This window comes from Mizuhopecten yessoensis, unplaced genomic scaffold, assembly GCF_002113885.1.
Source record: "Mizuhopecten yessoensis strain PY_sf001 unplaced genomic scaffold, ASM211388v2 scaffold4123, whole genome shotgun sequence".
NCBI classification, from domain to species: Eukaryota; Metazoa; Mollusca; class Bivalvia; order Pectinida; family Pectinidae; genus Mizuhopecten; species Mizuhopecten yessoensis.
Window position 1 is genome coordinate 840,443 of NW_018405387.1, and position 24,394 is coordinate 864,836.

At 35.6% G+C, this 24,394-nt stretch overlaps 1 protein-coding gene across 5 annotated transcripts in view; it reads right to left on the reverse strand.

Moving 5' to 3' along the window:
* LOC110448664 (leucine-rich repeat-containing protein 27-like) overlaps window positions 1-18,264 on the reverse strand; it is a 37,123-nt gene extending 18,859 nt beyond the window's left edge. For 3 of the 5 annotated variants that reach the window (XM_021495041.1, XM_021495040.1, XM_021495037.1), the window contains exons 1-11: window positions 17,838-18,264; window positions 16,841-17,033; window positions 16,033-16,188; window positions 15,050-15,302; window positions 13,000-13,101; window positions 5,792-5,950; window positions 4,371-4,459; window positions 3,897-3,979; window positions 3,700-3,776; window positions 2,368-2,494; window positions 771-831 (exon numbers count right to left, since the gene is read on the reverse strand). In XM_021495041.1, coding sequence (XP_021350716.1) covers window positions 771-831; window positions 2,368-2,494; window positions 3,700-3,776; window positions 3,897-3,979; window positions 4,371-4,459; window positions 5,792-5,950; window positions 13,000-13,101; window positions 15,050-15,302; window positions 16,033-16,188; window positions 16,841-17,033; window positions 17,838-18,134 — 1,597 coding nt within the window. In that variant the 5' untranslated portion in view covers window positions 18,135-18,264. The remainder of the gene's footprint in view (window positions 1-770; window positions 832-2,367; window positions 2,495-3,699; window positions 3,777-3,896; window positions 3,980-4,370; window positions 4,460-5,791; window positions 5,951-12,999; window positions 13,102-15,049; window positions 15,303-16,032; window positions 16,189-16,840; window positions 17,034-17,837) is intronic. The other 2 variants (XM_021495039.1, XM_021495036.1) reach the window with 2 other exon arrangements.
* Window positions 18,265-24,394: the final 6,130 nt, after the last annotated feature.

Here is a 24,394-nt window from a genome sequence, read left to right on the forward strand (position 1 = left end):
CAAGAAATAATTAATTACTAAGGTCATGCCTTAGATCTAGAACAAATCACAGAAAAATCTTATCTGAAGACAAAGCATGCAAAGATCAAAGTAAGGTCCAAGGAATATCTAAACAATATAGCACTGTTAAAAATCATTTCTAATGAGAGCCATGTTGTTACAAAATCCATTCATATGCCTATAGGTACAACATCTTGCTGTCACGTGCATGAAATTAAAAAGTAAGTAATCAGAGATTTCTGCAAACTAACACATTCTAATTGAAAATGTTTTGAAATGATTTTTTGGATCTAATTTTCAAATGAAACATGCTAATTTCATACAAAAATAGTATATAAAAGCTGAAAAATAACATATTTGCAGGCCTGATGTAAATTAGTTTTTTTATCGAATCACAATTTCAGTTCATAATTCCATACATTTGCTTTTTTTTTTTACAAAAGTCTCTGGTTATATGTAATTATATTAGGATGAAACAGCGGCGGAACCTGGGTTCGACCAGGGTAGGCTTCAGCGGTAATCATGGGGAATTACATACAGATTTTAAAATGTTTTATTTTCCAAACATCAGAAACATTCTTTTTTATTTTTGAAACATTAGTTGACTGAGGAAATTATGAAGACCTTACCAGACCCCCCATGGATCCGCCCCTGTGACAAAAATTTCTAAGAAGAAAAAAAAGTTAAAATAATTAAAGAGTTCTGTGGTTAACAACAATTGATAAACTAGCAAGCACAGATATCTAGTACGATAAGGAACGACTTTAAACCTGTGGTCCAGGTCTTCAGATCCTGGTATCGCTTCATCAAGTCTTTCTGAAGTGATTTCACCTGGACAGAGACAAATAAATAACTACAATACTCTCAGAAGAAAACAATCAGTCAAACACAGGTGTTTTCTTCACATCTTTGTTTTTGATGTTCAAACTGAAATGAAAACAAATTGCATATTTGTCCTTTTTTTTTTTGCTCGTTGCACATCGTAGGCAGTAAATCCTGCCCATGCCTATCTGACCGTCTGCTACGCGTGCTGGCTACAGCAGATCTCAACTCAATGAGATATCGTAAGTATATTCGTTTTCTTAAGTTAAGAACCACATTTATCATCACTTCCCACAATTCCCCCGACTATATTCAGGTAGAATCCAAGATTGAAGTCGCATACAAAATGTCAGGTTTATAGAGCTGTTACCATGGTACCGGTACCCTGTGATACAAAATAGCTCCAGTGTTATAATTTACTGACAAACAAATTAATATGCTTGACTGTGGTCATGTGACAATGTGCATAAAACAATAATCAGGCACTACCAACAATAGATTAAAATTCATGTTCAAACAGGGAGAGTTTAGAAATGGCCAGGGATCCTTACCAATTTTTTTTTTTAATTTCAATAGGGGAGACTTAGTATGCTCAGAATCAAAAGCATAAGTAAAATGTGAATATGTATGTACCACCATAGGGAAAAATACATACACTTTTGAATGGCTTTTTTCATAGTTCTTTCAGATGAAATTATCAGATCTTAGAAAATAGGAATAGTTTAGCATATTTACTGGTTGAAAAAACTCAATTCAAGGGTCCAAAATTGGGAGTCTCCCTCCAAAATAGGGAGAGTGGGCAAGTATTTGGATCTGGAATTGAGCAGAATCTGTTGCATACATAATCAAATGGGAATATTGAATCTTTTCTGCATAAAAACTGGGATTTTAAAGATTGCAAATCCCTTTTTTACCAAAAACTACTTTTATTCAATCATTCATGTTACCTGTATCAAAAATACCATATAAAATTTTACGTTTTTAATTTCATGTCTATTATTTAATTTCATGTTCCGAGTCAAATGTATACTCAGATATTGATTATTGCAGAAACAAATCTTATTCAATGAATTTATTAATAATTGGTTCCATTGGGACTATGGCTTGCCTTCCAATCAACTTGTAATGACAAATAAAGCTTGTTTAAACTACTAACATTGCTCAATTTATTTGTGGCAATATTTTTTAATTGGCACTGAAAAAATATGCAGTGGTAATGGTTGACTGTAGAAATGACAATGTAGAATGATCTGTATATAACCTTGTCTCAGTACATAAACTTGTAAAATAATGGAAAGATTACCAAAACTTAGTGTTAAACCAACTAAACTAACATGGCCATTGTCCTTAAAATGATTTAATCCAATCAAAATTACACAAAAACTATTTGGATCAGTAAGATTTCAAGTTTTAAATGTGTTCACTCAATCTGAAATAGAAAGTTTTGGTTATATACTTTACTGAACCTACAAGTACTGATTTCACACATATATACCAGTAGATGATATTTTGTAACAGTAAATGTATATATATATATATACATACAACGTCAAGTTCCCGTTTAGCAGCCTCCATTTCTTCCTGGGGACTGCCCTTTGGTTGCTTTCGTCGATCATGCATCTGTGAGGTGTGCTGTTTGATACGCCTTTCCAATTCCCGAATACGAGCTGATCTAAACACAGAAAGAAACACGATTACTGCTTTTCTGCAGAGATGATTAAATGTCATTATCAAAAGCAGTTTTTAATGATAATAATTTGAGGTTCTTATATACCGCTTTATCACAACCTAGTTTGTAGGTCGTTTCAAAGCAGTTCACAAATTATTATCCGTGGTTATAGGGCCTTTGCAACAAGCCAATACCTTTCTCAACTCCCTGGGGAGCATACGGCAGATGCTGCCATTTCGGCACTAACAGCTAGCATTCAACAATTCTAGCACTGCCCAACCACGTACTCATTTACAGCTAAGTAGACCAGAACAAGCGGAGTAAAGTATCTTACTCAAAGATACAACACAGTGCCGTGCCGTGACTCGAACCCACAACCCTTCGGTCACGAGCCCGGGGTCCTACTACTAGACTACTGTGCCTCCTGAGTTTTAAATAATTTTCTTGTCATGTTATATTTTCTCAGCAGTTTTAAAACTTTAACAAGTCATCACAAGATATACAACTCCGCTCGCATCATACATTGTGTGACATATGTAAAATATGACAGCAAAAATATTTCTGCACGAATGTGTTGAAGGTATTGGTCATGGCAAACACTCTGTTAAGGAATGAAGTCGGTAGAGCGATGACAAAATTTTCTTAAAATAGTAAGAGTGACCTTGACCTTCAACGTAGAAAAACCGAAATGCGAACCTGTTCAAGGTATTGTCATTCTAAACACTTGTATGAAGTGTCATGAAATTCCGTTCGGTAATAAAGGCATTAGAGTGATGACAAAGGTTTTTCTAAAATAGTACTAGTGACCTTGACCTTCAATGTAGAAGCCCAAAACGCCAACTTTTTCAAGGCAATGCCATACTTAACACTTGTTTGAAGTTTCATGAAATTCTGTTGAGAAATGAAGTTGCTAGTGCGATGACAAAGAGTGTAACATGCGCAGGGGCCGAATCCTATATCCTCTCAAACTTTCGTTGCGAGGGGATAATTGAGGATTATTTACCGTACTTAAATTTACAACAGAGCTTAAAAAAAATAAAAATAAAATTTGTTCATACTCGCATGAAATTTAAAACAAAATAATCTCAATGCTTAAATATTAAATATATACTACCAAAATACATGCACTCATTATTATTATTGATTATTTCTTAATAATTATCTTTCAACATATTTTTCTGTGTGAAACTAACTTGACCATTACTTACTTTTCATCCTCAATTTTCTGTCTGCTGGTCGGAGACAATGCCCGTCTGATTCGCTCATGAGCATTTTTGACATCTTGCTGTAAGTAAAAAGTCAGGGCTCTTAACAAGTGTGAACAAATAAAACACAATTCACGCAAATCGTTTGAAAATTAACTCTAATCTACTTGAAACAGATTTTTTCTTAAATGAATGCTTACTTTGATTCTTTCTTCATTAGTAGGCATCTTCATATGGTTTTTATCGACATCAAAAGGTGCCTTCTCCACAGGGTCAACAAAATCTGAAACAAAAAGACATTTAGAAAAAGATAAAATGTGTTTATTTCTCTAAATGCGTAGTTTAATAAAAGGATGGGAAAATGTGTTGAATTTAATATCAATTTTCTTGAATTGATTTAAAATTTCTTCATAAACCATTGATCACTATTTTTTTTCAAAAGTTGACAAAAACAGATCCCGGAAAATAACATTCTGATGATCTTGTTTTTCTATGAATATTTCTTGTTCAGGTAAAGAATATCAAAAATTTTGATTACAAATTTATTTTCTTTAGATACATTCCTATAGCGTAAAAAAAAGAGAAGTGGTGATCTTTTTATATTTTTGTTCATGTACCTGTACATAAATAGCTAAGACTGACAAGTTTCTACGTAAAAATTAAATTCATTATACCTTTTGTTCCACGACGTAAACTGTCAAAATATCGTTTTTGTTGTAGTTTTTTTGTTTCATGTCGCCACTCCTTTAATAATTCTTCATCTCTGCGGGAAAAAAAATCATTCACTCAATCATGAATACCATACATCAATCATATATATATAATGTCATTATGTAATATTGTGTATCAGATATAGTACTGAGGAATTTCAGGGAAAATCCTGCTTTACTGGCAAGCTAGCTTTTCCAGTGAACTAGTTCAGCAACATTAAGCATGGTCAGTCGTTGGATGGGTGACATGTTACATTTGGTGGCAGCATAGTGACTCTGTGATCATGTAAGGCTAGTTCCCGGTGGTTAGGGAAGGTGCATTGGTATATTACAGGGAGGACCCACATGATTTCCCAGGCCAATTCATGCAAGTCTCGGGGGACAAGACTTCTCGGAGGGAGGATAGCATAACAGCTAAGGAATTTGAGGGGGAAATATTGCCTTACTGGCAAGCTAGTGATGCAGTAAACTCGGGGACCCATTCACTAAGTTCAGCAACATCGAGCATGGTCAGTAGCTGGATGAGTGACCGTCTGCTCAGTACAATACCCTATCATTATGTAACATTTTTTGCACTAAGCATTGTATGATTTGTACATGGAGTAACATTGGAGATAAAATAATGTAAAGCAAAGACAGGTCATAAATAAACCAGAAAATATCTGTTAGACATGAATGCCCAAATTTCCTAGAAATTTAGTGTCATTGTTTGGGAAACTTCTATAAATAGTAATGTTGATTTTGACCTTGACGGTGGAACCCTGAAATATGACCTCATTTGAAGAAAACTCAAACTTTGCCATTTTATGAAGTTTGATCAAGCTCTGTTTAGAAATGTAGTTGCTAGATGAGATATAATACCACAACCATAGTAAAAATGATCCTTTGGTCTGATTCAAGGCTAATTTTTCATAGTTTAATACATTTGTGTTACCCTTTGAGGGGCTTTAAGGGGATTTTATATCAATTTTATGCCTTTTCATAATAAAAGCCAACCCTTTGATTAAAGGGCCTTTTCAGGGCCTGTATATAACATCTAACAAAGGAGGATTAGCGTGAACAATGTTTTAAAACAAAGGGAAATACATGAAATGTCCTTCCATAAACAGGGGAAGTAACTCCAATTTAAACAGGGGAAATAACTCCAATTTATATATACTTTCATCACAACCCCTCGAAGTAAGGGGTTCCATCTACCAAGTACAATTAAAATTGGTCAGGAGAAGGTATTATGCAAACAATGGGGTTTTTTTAGAAAAAAGGGGGATAACTCCATAAAAATAAGTAAAAATTACTAGAAGTATTTCTGAGATAGATCCTAAAACTGATTAACTATTTGGTGTCATTTTACAGGAAAAAGAATTCCAACACTTCCTAACACTTACTTTCTTCTCTGTATAATGGCATCTGTTTTCTCACGGAGGTCTTTTACTTTGGCAATTTTGCGTTCCTCATTCATCTTAAATGTAACGTATTCGGAAGGCGGGGGTTCCGGGTAGGGATTGACCTTCCACGACAAAACACTATTGGAGGCCGAGGTTCTTCTGTAAAAATATTCCCAAGTATTTAGATAAAGGCAAAATTCACACACTTCTCTTAATACATGTAGTACAATTTGTACTTGACTTTTTTTTTCAACAGAACAGAGTTTTCTGTAATGTTGAATATCAAAACTCAAATGTGCAAGTGGGTAATTAACATGACCAGGTGGTGTTATGTATATTGCATTGTTACAATAGCAACATTGATATACTTGTTTGTGTTTTAAACTCATTCACCCCTGAAATTTCATAATTAACTATTCCAAACTTTGAACCGGAAGAGTTCACATGTGTCCTCAGGGGTGAATGAGTTAAACCATCATTACAGTCTTGTAGTTAATAGAAAAAGGTTTGTCATCGTACTTTGATATTTTCAAAATTAGAAAGAAAACTTCATGTGTTGGTTTGTGTGTTTCAAACTATACCTGACGACAGCAAATAAACAAATTTACATATGACGTTAAAATTAGATGAATTTTTTAAATATTATAACAAAGATTTCTTAATTCTGCTGTTTGTCGCAAATTGAATGTTTTGTTTTTTTACCATATAAAAACATATTCATATAATTATAAGTATGTGTGTGTATAATACAACATTAACAACCTGATATATACATGTACTCATATAAGTGTCTCAATATTTCATATATATCGCAGAAACCAACAACACATACCTATATATATACAGAAGTTATATCACTGATACTCCTAATATAGAGTACCTAACATTGCGAACAGTCTTAACTTTCTTAAATAAGAAAAGTGTTTTGGCTTGAATTATTGCGAAAAACAGATATGCCAAAACACAGAAAGTTGAAACTCGACAGAAAAACCTGTAATACATGTTGAACATTATTGCTTTTAGCATTACCGTACAAAATTGAAAGGAATTGATTAGAAAATAAAAAAAAAGATCTTGCATTTACTACGCAATGCCCTTATTTGGCAATAAAAGGGGCATAACTCCACCAAAAATGCATGTAACCTACTGAAATGCAAAGTTGTACGAGCTATATTGGTATTCAATATGTGCACCAAGTTTGAGTTCAATCATCCGAAGGGAACTCAAGTTATCGCACGGAAACCTTGTTTCGGACGACACAACAGAAGCTGCTGCCGACAAAGTAATTCCATATATGTCGCCTCGCGTTGCAGGTGACACAATAACCAAATAAAGCTAAGCATTTTTTCAATAATTCAAAAAAAGAAAATGTCCAACCCCTTTCAGAACACAGACAATCATTCGCACACTTGACACTGTGCAAATACGAAGCTGTACCGAGGGACTTCCCATGCTTAGTTGTTATGGCTGCTTTTATTACCCTCAAGCTAGCTGGTTTCGTCCGATACATGTATGTATTTAATAGCTGAAAAGCATCTTACACCATACAAACAAAACTTCTTTGCTATTATTTTGGCCTGTTGACACATAAATAAGCCACCAACACAGGTCGTTGTTACCAAAACCTTAGTGAAATTATTTTTAGACAGTACAGACAAAATTATTAAACTGAACATTTATTTGTTCTTAATTTATAGAGGACTCCGTCTCCGAATCATTTCCCCTTACATCACAACCTGGTCTATCATAGGGCTTAAGTTTCTTAAAACATCTTACTTGTGATATCAAAGTTCTACTTACTAGTAATACATAAACTATGTAAGTATTAAACATGTCACAACGTTTCGAGACCGACTGGTCCCTTTGTCAAGCTACATATATATGTACACTTGATAAAGGGACCAGTTGGTAAATCGTTTGAGTATTTATAAGTAAAACTTTGATATTACAATATATTTCCAAACTGAAGAATCGTATTGAAGATCTTATTTATGTTTCATTGGCTGAAATTTTCGATCAGGGAAAGCATAGCTTAGTTGACAAGATATCTTAACTGAAGCTAATTGGGAAAGGCTGAGCTCAGTAATATAAGTTGATATAATCTATCTATCCACTCACATAATTGACAAGGACAAGAGGGCACGTACATTTCATAGTCTTGTGATCAAAAGATCCTGCAGGTACTTGGTAATAACATAACCTTACAACAATAATTGTTAGAATCTGTGTGACCTTTTTTTACTTGTTTTGGAACTGATAACTTTACCTTTCACAAGGAGATATTTCATTTTTTTTTTAAGAAATTTTTAATAAAAAAAAAAAATCAGGACAGTTTAACATTCTTTTAAAAGGTGTTACAAAGAGCTAAATATCTGAGGTGCATACAAGATATCATGACATAGGGTAATGATCATGTCCTGTAATGATTAAGGTGAAATATTTCGGAGAGAGCTTCTAGTTTTTAATTCCCTCAAACACCCAATACAGACATATATATATATAGCCTGCTTACCCACCGGCTCTTAAAGGAGCAGATCTGAAACGTTTACATAACATTTTTATCAAAGGAGAATATCATCTGTGTTGTATATATATATCAAATATACACATGGACATATTATGTGACAAATAAAACGTACATTTGTTACATATTGTTTATGTTACAGGTATTGTACAATGTCACAAACGGTACACATTTCACGGCCAGCATATCATATATATTACATATATATATATTAATTAGTACAATGTAAAAATGTCACATATTTTGATGTAATAAGAAATTCCCATATTGTACATTATATTATCACAATGATGTTCAAACATGGGCCAAATATTGGTCTGACATTTTATATGTATACACATAGCGTTGCATCAATATTTTTCTAAAACATATTTATTACCTACAGATCAGAGACATTGATCATGTTGCTTCTCTATGAAATCATAAAAAGGTGAATATGCAGAGAAATATTGAAAAATTATAAAATCAAATTATTAAACTATCAAGAAAAATTGTGAAAAATATTGAAAAAAATATATTCTCATTGCTGAAAAACACAAAATTTGTATAGCAGATCCTAGTCCGAGTTCCTCTGCCCCGGCCTAACACTTCTACATTTTGACAGATACCAGACATCTATGTGTTAAAATGTCTAAGTTTGGTGTCAGGGACAGAGGAAACTCGAACAAACCAGGTTCACGGATTTATATAATTTGTATTAAACATAGCCCATTAACTCTCACAAATTATCATGCTTGTACAATTGTATAACTACAGCAGTCTGTCAGCCTTAGTATCGTTAATTGTTACACCATCACGTTATAAACTTGAAATAATTCTTACGACGATAAACATACATAATCATTCTTCACAAAACACTTCATTTCATGCAGCAACGGAGAAGAGTTAGTGATGAGGATGAAATTGAGCTGATATCGAAAAAAAATGTTTTTCGGCAAAAATCAATGGGAATATATATATTGGATATAATATGATACAAGCTCATTCAACTCTGAAATAGAGCAACATAGAGCAACGATATATACTGTAGACAAACTCATCATTTCAACTCAAAACCATACTCCATTAGTACAATCTGCATTCGTGAATTATCTTATATGCATGCAAGCTATCGTTTCAATTTCCATGCATTATTGAAACTATAAAGTTCATCATCCGAAAAAAAATATCCTTATTGATGCTACAATAATACACATTCTGATCAATACTACAATATAGTTAGGTTACTAAACTAGAATTTTAATGTTAAATTATAAATATGAATAAACACTTAAATATGCTATATATATGCCATACTGTGTGTTAAACTACAATTCAATTCAAATCAAATATTTCCATCATGTAATATTCCCATTTTAATTGTTACTCACTTGAATTGTGACTCAATTTTGTGACCCACTGGATTTAATTGTGACTTAATTCTGTTTCCCACTCGAATAGTGACTTAATTTTGTTACCCACTATAATTGTGACTTAATTATGTTACCCACTGCAATTATGACTTAATTCTGTTACCCACTCGAATAGTGACTTAATTATGTTACCCACTATAATTGTGACTTAACTCTGTTACCCACTTTAATTGTGAATTAACTCTGTTACCCACTGCAATTATGACTTAATTCTGTTACCCACTCGAATAGTGACTTAATTATGTTACCCATTGCGATTGTGACTTAATTATGTTACCCACTCGAATAGTGACTTAATTATGTTAACCACTATAATTGTGACTTAACTCTGTTACCCCCTATAATTGTGACTTAACTCTGTTACCCACTATAATAGTGACTTAATTCTGTTACCCACTTTAATTGTGACTCAAATCTGTTACCCACTATAATTGTGACTTAATTCTGTTTCCCACTATAATTGTGACTTAATTATGTTACCCACTGCAATTATTACTTAATTCTGTTACCCACTCGAATAGTGACTTAACTATGTTACCCACTATAATAGTGACTTAACTGTTACCCACTCGAATAGTGACTTAATTATGTTACCCATTGCGATTGTGACTTAATTATGTTACCCACTCGAATAGTGACTTAATTATGTTACCCATTGCGATTGTGACTTAATTATGTTACCCACTCGAATAGTGACTTAATTATTTTACCCACTATAATAGTGACTTAACTCTGTTACCCACTATAATAGTGACTTAATTATGTTACCGACTTAACTCTGTTACCCACTATAATTGTGCCTTAACTCTGCTACCCACTATAATTTTGACTTAATTCTGTTACCCACTATAATTGTGACTTAATTAGGTTACCCACTGCGATTGTGACTTAATTATGTTACCCACTATAATAGTGACTTAATTCTGTTACCCACTATAATTGTGACTTAATTCTGTTTCCCACTATAATTGTGACTTAATTATGTTACCCATTGCGATTGTGACTTAATTATGTTACCCACTCGAATAGTGACTTAATTATGTTAACCACTATAATTGTGACTTAACTCTGTTACCCACTTTAATTGTGACTTAACTCTGTTACCCACTGCAAATATGACTTAATTCTGTTACCCACTCGAATAGTGACTTAATTATGTTACCCGCTATAATTGTGACTTAATTATGTTATCCACTGCGATTGTGACTTAATTATGTTACCCACTGCAATTATGACCTAATTCTGTTACCCACTCGAATAGTGACTTAATTATGTTACCCATTGCGATTGTGACTTAATTATGTTACCCACTCGAATAGTGACTTAATTATGTTAACCACTATAATTGTGACTTAACTCTGTTACCCCCTATAATTGTGACTTAACTCTGTTACCCACTTTAATTGTGAATTAACTCTGTTACCAACTGCAATTATGACTTAATTCTGTTACCCACTCGAATAGGGACTTAATTATGTTACCCACTATAATAGTGACTTAATTCTGTTACCCACTTTAATTGTGACTCAAATCTGTTACCCACTATAATTGTGACTTAATTCTGTTACCAACTATAATTGTGACTTAATTATGTTACCCATTGCGATTGTGACTTAATAATGTTACCCACTATAATTGTGACTTAATTCTGTTTCCCACTATAATTGTGACTTAATTATGTTATCCACTGCGATTGTGACTTAATTATGTTACCCACTCGAATAGTGACTTAATTATGTTACCCATTGCGATTGTGACTTAACTCTGTTACCCACTATAATAGTGACTTAATTCTGTTACCCACTTTAATTGTGACTCAAATCTGTTACCCACTATAATTGTGACTTAATTATGTTACCCACTGTAATAGTGACTTAATTTTGTCACCTTTTTTAATGACTTTAAAACTAATTGTTTAGAAATTTTCACATTCTTGCATTGCTGGAAGTGTTATACAGTAGGTGTTATCTAATACATTGCGATCATGAATTATACATAGATCTTTTTCACAACCCAAAAACTAACAGAACAGACTACAGTTCCAAAATGTACCTCAATAATTTTTAAGTTAATTAAAAACACCTGATGGGTTAAGTTCCAAAACTGCAAAATAAAAAAACACCAGCAGATGTGCATTCATCTTACACAGAATTTAATTTGGTCACTCGTCGGCTACCTCTATACGAACTGCGGTCACTTAAAATGGGCAGTCTAAAATATAACAACACACATTGACTTCTGGGTTCAGACGTACAAACTCTTATTGATTAAACAAATTACAACGAAAATTTCTAAATCTCTAAACGTCTTAAATCACTTTTGCCGAGTTTTTCATCTCTGTGCTAAAACACTGCGAAAATTTAGTTCCTTTGCATGTTTAGATCATCTGATGGTGATAACATAATCCTAGTAAATTAAATTCTTTCATTTTGAGTAAAAATCACGAAATGTTCAGCCCACGTAAAAAAATATGTTATGCAGTGTTACCAGGTACTATACCTTATCTACATGTATCTGATTTTATTCAATATTGATCACATGATGGGGAAATAAAACATTGAGTTTCCTTCTCATGCTCTATTTTCTCCATTCACATAATTTCTCTTTTCTGAAGCATTCTGAGACAAATGAGCACGAGGCACCAGACTTACGTTCCAAGTGACTGATACTCACAACATTGTAGTATAGGCCTAATCGTCATAACTGTTGTGTCATGGTTCTATTTCGGTAAAATAAAAATATCTATTGCCTTGGTTTGGGTTTGTTTGTGTTTTACGTCCTATATACAGCTTTGGTCCTGTAAGGACGTACCAGGTTTTGGTGGTTGAGGAAAGCTGGAGTTCTCGGAGAAAAACCACTGACCTTCGGCCAGTACCTAGCGACTGCCCCACGTAGGTCTCGAACCGGCGACCTAGTGGTGGAGGGCTTAAAAGTGGTATCAGAATGTCAGACGCCTTAACCACCGCGGCCCCTTTATTATTGCCTTGGTAGAAGTATCTTGGTGAAACAGGGTTCTTTGCTTCCGCAAGATAACAAATTAACCAAGTTTTACGAGGGCAGAATCTGAGTGTAACATGATTAATTAATTTCAGGGAAACAAAGAATCAGGTTTCCCTACCACAAGGGTAACAAACATGTTATACTCCCTGCTTTTGGCTGGCATACAAAAAGTTGTCTGATACATTGATACATACAAGGCATAAAATAATAGCAATGCTCAGACAAGGGGCAGTGCCTATGGGTGCCAGGGTAGTGGTGATTTATTTGAGTACCTGTTGTTGCACTGCATATGAGATACAAAGCTTTGGGTTTGTCTGACGGAGTAGAAACTGGACTGTGGGAAGGGTATTAATTCCTTCAGATCCAGCTGGTAACTACATGATGGACACACCACAGGAAAAGAAGAGAAGGAAAGAAAGAAAGGAAGAAAAAAGAAAAACAAAGAGATAAGATAAAGTAATGAAGGAAAAAATGGATGTGTTTCTACGTACAATTCTTATAAATAATTGAAACTACTGATAAGCTAAACAGCCAAAATATTTTATATTCAATAATTTTATATAGTCAAGGTTTATATATATGTTATGCATAAAAATAAAAGATGAAAAGATAATGATAAATGAAGCAGAAATAGAAAAGTAATTCAAAAGAAAAAACAAACATTATAACACAAATGATCATATATATTCGAGTAGAAATGGAGTACATACATTTTAATTGCATAATGTCACTTAAAAAACATCTAAAACAACCAATGGAGAAAGAAAAAGAGAAGGACCGAATTGTGAGATGATGTATTCTACAACTAGCTACCTATATGATATTTTCATTAATTAAGAAAAACAAATGTGTCTTATGATTCACTCAAACGGCCAGTGTCTTTATAAAAGCGTACGAATATTTCAAGGCCTTGTATTTCTATCAATATCATTCATGCTAGAAAAGTAGATTAATGGAAAAAAAGTATCCCAACTATTTCATTACAACATAAAAGCATTAATACTGCAACAAAATTCCTAACGATTTCATTACAGCATTAAAGCATTAAATACTGCAACAAAATTCCCAACTATTTCATTACAGCATTAAAGCATTAAATACTGCAACAAAATTCCTAACTATTTAATTTCAAAGATTTAGTATTACCGCCACCATTTCCTTCGATGTGTGGTGCCAAATTCTAGCCTGAAATTGTGCATATATCAGGGATTTGTATGTAGTTCACACACCATTCACTAAAGCAATGCTAAAACACTGTCAATGGACTGTTGCCATAAAATTACTGAGGCTGTACTTTATCATTAACAAATTTTCTCTAACATAATAATTGTACGGACAAGTTTCCCCCGTGCTTACAGTAGAAATCTCAATCTTATAAAATTGACTCTGTTTGATGTGTACATCATTGTAAGAATCACAATGAATAATATCAACATCATGGGTATTCATTTAGTGTATACCTCACTGAATGGATGCAATTTTCTAAAACAAAATCTTCTTAACTCTTTCTGTACCACAACTCTGGTCCGGAATACGTACCAAATACCATTACTTAAGACTAACCCCTACACATGTAACAAAATGGTGGGTTATCAATGGATTTTTAAGACGTGGTGAAATTAATGCTAGAAATGAACAGGTAACCGTGAACCAATCAATTTTCATAGCATTAATACTAACTTGCAGTTGAATATGACTGAGAAATCGCGCGGGTCCTCAATACCGATTGATTTTGGTTACAAAATCGTTTAGTTTTCTGAATTATACAAGTAGACTTTAACCTGATTGGCAAAATAGCCATAATTACTTGGATGACCAAGAAACACATTTGGTTGTCGTCTGTTCACGACAACAGGGACAAGGAAACACATTTGGTTGTCGTCTGTACACGACAACAGGGACAAGGAAACACATTTGGTTGTCATCTGTACACGACAAAAGGGACAAGGAAACACATTTGGTTGTCGTCTGTACACGACAACAGGGACAAGGAAACACATTTGGTTGTCGTCTGTACATGACAACAGGGACAAGGAAACACATTTGGTTGTCGTCTGTACACGACAACGGTACGGAAAGAGTTAAGAGTTAACTCATTCACCCCTGAAATTTCATAATGAGCTATTCCAACCTTTGAATTGGAAGAGTTCAAATGTGTCTTCAGGGGTGAATGAGTTAACCAGGTTTGTCTCAACTGTTTTAATGTGTCGATGTACAAGTTTTGAAGACATGTAGTGAGATCATGAGAGAACTAAAATTTACTGTACTTAGCCTAAGAAGTTATCTGTATATTAATTAGATGTGTTAGCAGTCGTAAAATACCTGTCCACGGTGCCTGCCGCTCCAGCCTTCTGTAACTTTTCTTTTTTCTCCTGTTTCATCTCTGTGTAACTGACTGGGCGATGGAGCTCCGCAGAATGGGGCACCACACCGAACATGTCTGATGATTTAGTGGTCGTACTTTTCATATCCTCCATGTTGCCAATGTGTTTACGTCGAGCATAATTCCGCAAATCATCTTCGTCCTGCCAGTCGTCAGAACTAGAACTTGAGTCATTTTCAGCACCGTCATCACCTACAGCAAACAAAAACTTAAAGATATTATATCCTGCGAGATATTCAATATCATCCGTTGCACTTGCAAACAGAGGACTAACAGCATTTTGAAAATTTGACAGATATGTATATATATCAAGCTTTCAATCAATGAGAGTGATCTGCTGGCTGACATTCCATAGATATATGGATGTAAATACTAAGGTTGAAGTGGAATTTCTATAGATGAAATAGTCAGTTATCCCCACCATTAAATATAATTGTGAATTGACCACATCAGAACTGTATGGTCTTCCAAATAACCTGAATATAGGTGATTTGTTTTTTAAAAGTAAAATTGCAAGACATAGGTTAATTTACATGAACCTTTGGCTAGTCCAGTTTAAATATGTAGGGGTGAATGGGTATTCACCCCTACATATTTAAACTGGACTAGCCAAGTCTTTGATTTAGTAAGGTTCAAATGTGACTTTATGGGTGAATAGGTTAACTTAAAAAAACTGGACAACAGCTTCACTACAACAGATTAAAATGTACTAATATAGCAACTCTCAAGGGAAAAGCAGAATAAAAACATGAAAATGGTTTCAAGGAAATTTACAACTGCATTTTACCAGTGTTTTAGTAAAAGGGAGAAAACGAAAACTGGTTCTACTCCCCGGTATACACAGTGTAATTCAAGATAGTCTTTAGTTAATTTTGATTTACATAGTTACACATCAAACTGTATCACAAGAAACACTACACACCATTTCCCCCATTTGTCATCTTTCCTGTTGACTTAGCATGCAGCATCTCCCGTAGAAAATGGAGAATAGCCGTTGTTCCCTTCTCCATTACTTCCTTCGGAGGGAACTCAATAGGGTTGTTACTGATATTTAAGCCATTCAAACTTTTTATTAGACCTGAAACATAAGAAAATAGAATTCTTATTTAATGTTACTGTTTCATTCCGAGACAATGCCTTCAATTACCTACGATGTATCTGTGCTTAAAAGATGATTAGAATTTAGATTATAAAATTATCTACTCTAATTAATTAGAACTACAGTAAAACCTCATTATACTGCAGCCTTTTGTACAGAGATATTTCGCGATAAATTTAGGGAAATGTATAATGGAGTTCTTAAGAAGAGAGAAAAGAGGCATTGAATTATGTTAGCGGTATAACCAAGGTGTCAAATGAAACAAGGGGCGTTATATCCAGGTATTACTGTAAATTATATAAGGGCAATTAATTACAGGAGAGTCCCATTTCACTAGCCTGATGCTAAGTTCTTGCAAAATATATATGTCAGGGGCCGGGACTAGTAAAAAATTATATGTATAACAAAATATGTACATACCTGGGCGACCTGATGAGACTACAGAATTTAAGTACCTTACCTAGGTTTGTAAGTTCGTTTACATGAAAAAACAGGGGTGTTGAATTTCATAATTAGAGTATCAGTCAACATTTAAGTATTTATTGAAAAAGTCAGAAACAGCAGTGGGCACCACTCTACCTAACTATCCACCCTTACTTAATTGTCCTTCAACACATTTGTCATTACTTACCCAACTCTAAGGGTAAGCTTCGGAGTCGATTGCTTTCCAGCAGGAGAGAGCGTAGATGTTGATGGCGTCCTGTGTAGACACTAGGCAGACGAAGGAGATTGTTACGTCGAACATCCAACCACACAAGATTTGGCAATTTGTCAAAAAAATCATCAGGTAAAGCTGATAGCTGATTTCCTTCCAGATACAAGTACTGTCAATATGAAAAAAAGAAAATGCTGTGCACTTGGTGATGTAAAATTAAAAATTTCAAACAGTACAGGCAATGCATTGAATACTACAGTAACTGCAATGTAATACACATACTTAGGGCAATAATAAGTAACTAAAACAGATCAAAATCCAAAGCAATGCCAATTCTTTTCTCATAAAGTGGTTTTTAGACTTTTCTTACAAAGTCCTCAATCAATATTGATGTATAAATGGACATTGAGAGTGGTACAGCGTTGCATGAGCCATCATTCGCAGTGATTGCTTTGTTATTTGTATTCTGCTATAGGATAAAAAGAGGTTTAAAATGGGATGAATAAGAAATGATGTCGTTTGTGTATGTATTCTTTTATGTTGTATATATAGATACATCTATCTGTCAAAATGTTGAAATCTGGTGTCGGGACCAGAGGAAACTCGGGCTAGGATAAGTAGATGTGTCTGTAGAGAGTAGACGGTCGTTTCCGTGTCGTGATCTTGGTTTTTGGAAATGAATGTTTGTGTTTCTGGAACTTTGCTCGTGCGTTATTTTGTAGGAAAAAATATTCGTGATTTTGTTCCTCGTGTCTGCAGTGATGGCCATATTGGTGTAACATGCCAGTGTCATACTATATGTGTTGTTGTATTATCATGTGGTGAAGCAACATATATATTGTTTGAATAACAGTAGACTATCAAAAGGCATTTACGGACAATCACTGAAATCAAGATAAAGAAATTGTTTTATTATACAGCTGTCATTTTCGGGAAGAAAAACCGGTTTCTATAGACTCTATGAATTTAATACCTCCAAATTAGAGAGTTCCCAAATTTCATGTGGAATTTGCAGTAATCCTTTATGACATAAATCCAGCGTATTTGACCCCAAAGCCTTAGTTGCTTCAATTGTTTTTAGTATAATATCTTCCTCCCTTTTTGTTTTTGCAAGACCTCTTTCTGTCGGCGTGCCTGCACCCGACGCTCGAGACCCTGCACCGATCCTGCCGAGCTCACTCGATGTTGAATTTGCCGAATCCTCCGAATCTACACCATCGGATTGTATATTTTCGTCAAAATCCGGGGAAATTGTCAACTCCCGTTCCATTTCGATGTTGTTACAGCTATTGTCTGTCACAACTATCAATGTATGTTACATTTTAGCACAGACAGTGTCGGTTAACACATGGAAGCTTAACATTCCAAAACAAACATGGCGGCTCCAACAATCCAATCACTATGGCGATGTTTATCACGTGGTCATGCGTTGAGTTGCGCGGGTAAATATAATTTCGTCGACTGCATTCAGCATGATGCATAAAATGTCATTCTCTTTACTTATATATGATGACAAGAATAATTCCAATTATAAACACCACACAAAACATTAGCCAAATAGAAAATGTACGAAGAATAGGCTAACAGTTCGTCAAGTAAACTAGATATTCCATCTGCAACGTACCCATGCAGGCTCAGTTACCGTTAGAAATATCGACATAGGTGTCAACTTCTGAAACCTCCAATGAGGGAAATCTCCCTCATATCGTGGAGCCACGAAAAGAATCCCGCAACTTAAGGACATGTCGTACACCAACAGATTACGGAAATTGGGACTACCAACACTAGAATACAGAAGGGAACGTGCAGATATGGTAGAACTATACAAAATACTGAACGGGATTGACATCGTCAAACGGCCCGACATGTTTGCACCACCGGAAGTAAACCCCACAAGTGGGCACTCCAAAAAGCTCTACAAAAAAGCATTCCGATTAAACATCAGCAAAAATGTCTTCAGCAACAGAGTTGTCAACACATGGAACAACCTTACAGATGAAGTAGTTTCCGCAGAAAACATCAATACGTTCAAGCATCGACTGAACAAGCACTGGAATACTCATCCCAGGAAATTCAGTGCTTCCTTTTATTAAACAGTAAACATTACGTGTACATAAACTGTAAATAAACTTTACATATTAAGCATGCGCGCAACCGGAAGTGAAGGCGTTTTTAAGTTAACGCGAGTAAAGCAAAAATAAGAGGCATCGCAACAATCTCAATCGAGATTTCCAATGATGGAAGAATACTAAGAATACCGCAAGGGAGAAAGTGCGTGAATCGGGACTGAAATTGCTTTGCTCGATATAGCGTTCCCTTTTTGTGTATCAAAATAACTCCAAAAAATAAGCATTCATTTGATTCAGACACACCTATAGCTGTTTTGATCGTTAATTAATTCCACACACCTTGCACCTAACTAGGAGACCATTTCACCACGGGATTTCGATTTTGAGTTTGTGTCAGTTTGGACTTGAATGAGGGAGTTTCGATGGAGATTGGTAAGCTTTGGTCGCGATGAGGGAGGGCCAAGGAGCGAAATTAAGAGTCTAATTTTAATTTAATTGGACAGACCTGTGCATGATGGGGAATGGAAAGACTTGCTGTGTCCAATCGTGTATCGTCCGAGATGAATACTTTGGGCCCTTCAGAATAGTCACCCGTCTTCATATGAATAAAGATCAACATAAAACAATTAACAAAATACAACGGTGATCATATAAAGGGGCTTAATTTGTTATAGTGATATAATTAATATTTAATAATAATTCAAGGTTCTTATATACCGCTTTATCATAACCTAGTTCGTAGGTCGTCTCAAAGCGGTTCATAAATTATTATCCTTGGTTATATGGCCTTTGCAGCCAGCCAATATCTTTCTTAACTCCCTTGGGAGCATACAGCCGATGCTGCAATTTCGGCGCTCACAGCTAGTATTCATCAATTCTAGGACTGCCCAACCAAGTATCCATTTACAGCTAAGTAGGCTGGAACAAGCGGAGTAAAGTATCTTACTCAAAGATACAACACAGTGCCGTGCCGTGACTCGACTCGAATCCGCAACCCTTCGGTCACGAGCCCGTGAATTTCAGGCCGGAATTGCTCATGTAATTAAACGAGGGACATTATATGAAGGTTTTACTGTAATTAAACTAGGGACATTATATGGAGGTTTTACTGTAATTAAACGAGGGACATTATATCGAGGTTTTACTGTAATTAAATGAGGGACATTATATCGAGGTTTTACTGTAATTAAACGAGGGACATTATATGGAGGTTTTACTGTAATTAAACGAGGGACATTATATCGAGGTTTTACTGTAATTAAATGAGGGACATTATATCGAGGTTTTACTGTAATTAAACGAGGGACATTATATGGAGGTTTTACTGTAATTAAACGAGGGACATTATATCGAGGTTTTACTGTAATTAAATGAGGGACATTATATCGAGGTTTTACTGTAATTAAACGAGGGACATTATATGGAGGTTTTACTGTAATTAAACGAGGGACATTATATCGAGGTTTTACTGTAATTAAATGAGGGACATTATATCGAGGTTTTACTGTAATTAAACGAGGGACATTATATGGAGGTTTTACTGTAATTAAACGAGGGACATTATATCGAGGTTTTACTGTAATTAAATGAGGGACATTATATCGAGGTTTTACTGTAATTAAACGAGGGACATTATATGGAGGTTTTACTGTAATTAAACGAGGGACATTATATCGAGGTTTTACTGTAATTAAATGAGGGACATTATATTGAGGTTTTACTGTAATTAAACGAGGGACATTATATGGAGGTTTTACTGTAATTAAACGAGGGACATTCTATGGAGGTTTTACTGTAATTAAACGAGGGACATTATATGGAGGTTTTACTGTAATTAAATGAGGGACATTATATCGAGGGTTTACCCGTATTTATTGAAACGGTTACCGGTATGTGCAATTTAATAAACGACGACATTATCTTTTATTTTATATATCATATGCTAACAACATTTCCATTTATACTTTTATATATATAAAAAAATGGAATTTTTCTAAAGAAATACAGAATTTCTAGATAATTTCAAACAAAAACGATTATTTCACATGTCCATGGGTTCTTCTACCTTTCTGGTATGTAACTGTTTATAACCTCCGCAATTAATCAGAAATTCTAACCATGTCCTAATCGTGAGGGTGAAGGTTCGTATGAACTAAAATAAATTCGACCATACAACGACACATTTCATTGGTTAAATAACCATGGATAATTGGACGGTTGAGCATGCGTGTGACTGTATTATTTTCCAACAGACCGACGCTCTTCTAAAAGCCTCACCCGCAAATGTTGGTTGGTCCGTTGATTGTACATGATTTAACGTCATATCAACAGCTAAGGTCACTTAATTAAAGACGTGCCTCCATGTGTGTTGTGGATGCGTGCATGTGTGTAGGTGTGCTGAAGGCAGTGTATGTTGTTGTATGTGCCTCCTTGAGATAGCGCAGATCTGATGCCGACTTTATAGTGTCATCTCACTGAAATACCATGCCGAAGGCGTACAGCACAGCATTCCGCCCGGTTACATTATACTGACAAGGGTTAAACCAGTTGTTGTCATTACTCAAAATGCTGAACGATAAGCAGGGGATAGCGACTACCTATCTCGGCCTGGGGACAAAACCCATTGCCTTCCTTACCTTAGTGAACATTCAAAAGTGAGGTACAGCTAAGCAAGGCTCTTGGACTGAAAAATATAAAATTCCAAATAGTGCGAAAGGCGGAGTAGATTTATTTTTGTTGCTTTTGTGTCCCCAAGAAGAGGGTATACAAACAAATCCCCAATTCTGCAGGGGGTATCCGCATTAGTCGCCTCTTACGATACATGCAGTGGGTAACTCAAATAATTGAAGATAGGTACTGTTAGATTGAAGATACATTGTAAACCTATCTTCAATTAATTGTACCTATCTTCAATTATTTGAAGATAGGTACAATTGATAATTTATTTGTATGTTAATTTGGCGTTCCATAGAGGTGTATTCCTGTCTTGACCCCTAACTTGCACGGGTGACCCCGCAAATGTACCGGTAAACAAGCGAGTCGCAGGACTAGTGTCAATTAGTGGAATGAGGGTACCCGCATTTTATTTTGTATATATTTGAAGATTTGCTAGCAGACAAACAAAAACACCTATTTAACTTCTAGATCTACTTAAAACCTGTCAAGCTCACGGTCAGAATGTCAAGTTCCGCTGAACTTACCGCGAAGGTGTTTGTAAATCCGTCAAATGTTGATTTCATGTGTTGACAAGCGATGTCGGTAGATGTTGGATTTGATTGATTGGAATAAACATCTGGCATAAATCATGACCTCAGTGTTTATTGTGTATCGTCAGTAGCCCAAATGGCGACTGCAAATGGAAATCTTTCCATATCCAGGCTAAATTAAGAAAATAGGACAACTTCCCACAGGGCCAGAAATGATAGAAACGTGAAGCTTGTTGTGAAACGTTTTCTCCCCCTCGTCATGCGTTGTTATTTTCTTACATTGTAAATAAATAGATACACTAACAGACTCAACTCCTTTTTAAATTTCTTTATATCATTCAACGACAATTCTGAAAACTCGACATTTGTTCATGACAAGTCAGCCGGACGGTCATTGCGACCCGCCTGAACCTAAAAAATAATTATTTTCTTGATCCAACAAACGCTAATGTGAGGCTGAAAACTTAGTGGGCAACTCCACTGGACGACATCGTGGTTTGGTTTGGTTTTATTTTGTTTAACGTCCTATTAACTGCTAAGGTAATTTAAGGACGTGAACGACATCGTGGCGACCCTCCGTAACATGGTATATGATGCATGATATTTGGGATGTATTATGTAGGGTTGCTGACTTAAATTTTCTATAGGTTTCCTCCCTTAGTATATAAGCAAGCCGTTGTGCTACCTCTAAACTACAAATCGAGTGCGTCGCATGATCGTACATTCGAGTAGGGGTTTTTTTAACAATGGAAGACAGAAGAAAACAGTTCGTGGGTTTTATATGATGTATTCATTATGTCCTATTAACGTAATAAGGTTTAACAAAGGACTATTGTGTAAATACAGCTCTTATTGACGGGCAAAAAACGGTTTAAAATCATAATCAGTAATCAGCTTGTAGTTGGACGTAGTCTACCGATTGATGATCAATTGCATAATCCGTTTATAACTTTATAGACTGAACATTTATCACGATCGAAACGGTTGGACCGGTTGGACAGGAGTTGCTCATTCATGAAATAAAGGTCGGGTCTAGTAATCTGATGCTGCTTTCAGGCAAGTATTGACAAAGCCTGGCAAGGCCTGCATAAAGATTTGCGGGTCCGCAAGGATTTCTACTCGAAAATTTAAAAACGAACAAACTGGTTGTTCCGCATAAACGAACAGGCCCTAAGTTAGGTTTTCTTCTTTTACAACCAATCAACTTTCGATTATAATTCATCATCGATATCGGTTCATCACTTAAAAATTAGTTACTAAGTGTATGCTTTGTGTTTATTATTTTGACACGTAACACAGAAACACAAATTACATATGGAGATCATTTTAATATATTTCACCTAAGGTACAGCACCACCCTGTCCTGTCTCATACCAAGCATACAGCGCAACCTGTCTTATATTTTACCCAAGAAAAAAACACCACCCTGTCCTGTCTCATACCTTACATACAGCACCACCTACCCTGTCTCATACCTTGCATACAGCGCAACCTGTCTTATATTTTACCCAAGAAAAAAACACCACCCTGTCCTGTCTCATACCTTACATACAGCACCACCTACCCTGTCTCATACCAAGCATACAGCGCAACCTGTCTTATATTTTACCCAAGGTAAAACACCACCCTGTCCTGCCTTATACCTTGTGTACAGTCCACCTATCTTGTCTTTACCTTCATGTACAGCACCACCCTGTCCTGTCTCATACCTTGCATACAGCACCACCTGTCTTGTCTCATACCTTGCATACAACACCACCTGCCCTGTCTTATACCTTGCATACGGCACCACCTACCCTGTCTTAAACCTTGCATACAGCAACACCTACCCTGTCTTAAACCTTGCATACAGCACCACCTGTCTTGTCTCATACCTTGCATACAGCACCACCTACCCTGTCTTAAACCTTGCATACAACACCACCCTGTCCTGTCTCATCCCTTGCATACAGCCCCACCTGCCCTGTCTTATACCTTGCATACAGCACCCCCTCCCCTGTCTCATACCTTGCATACAGCACCCCCCTGTCCTGTCTCATCCCTTGCATACAGCCCCACCTGCCCTGTCTTATACCTTGCATACGGCACCACCTCCCCTGTCTTAAACCTTGCATACAGCACCACCTGTCCTGTCTCATACCTTGCATACAGCCCCACTTGCCCTGTCTTATACCTTGCATACAGCACCACCTGCCCTGTATTATCCCTTGCATACACCACCACCTGTCCTGTCTTATACCTTGCATACATCACCA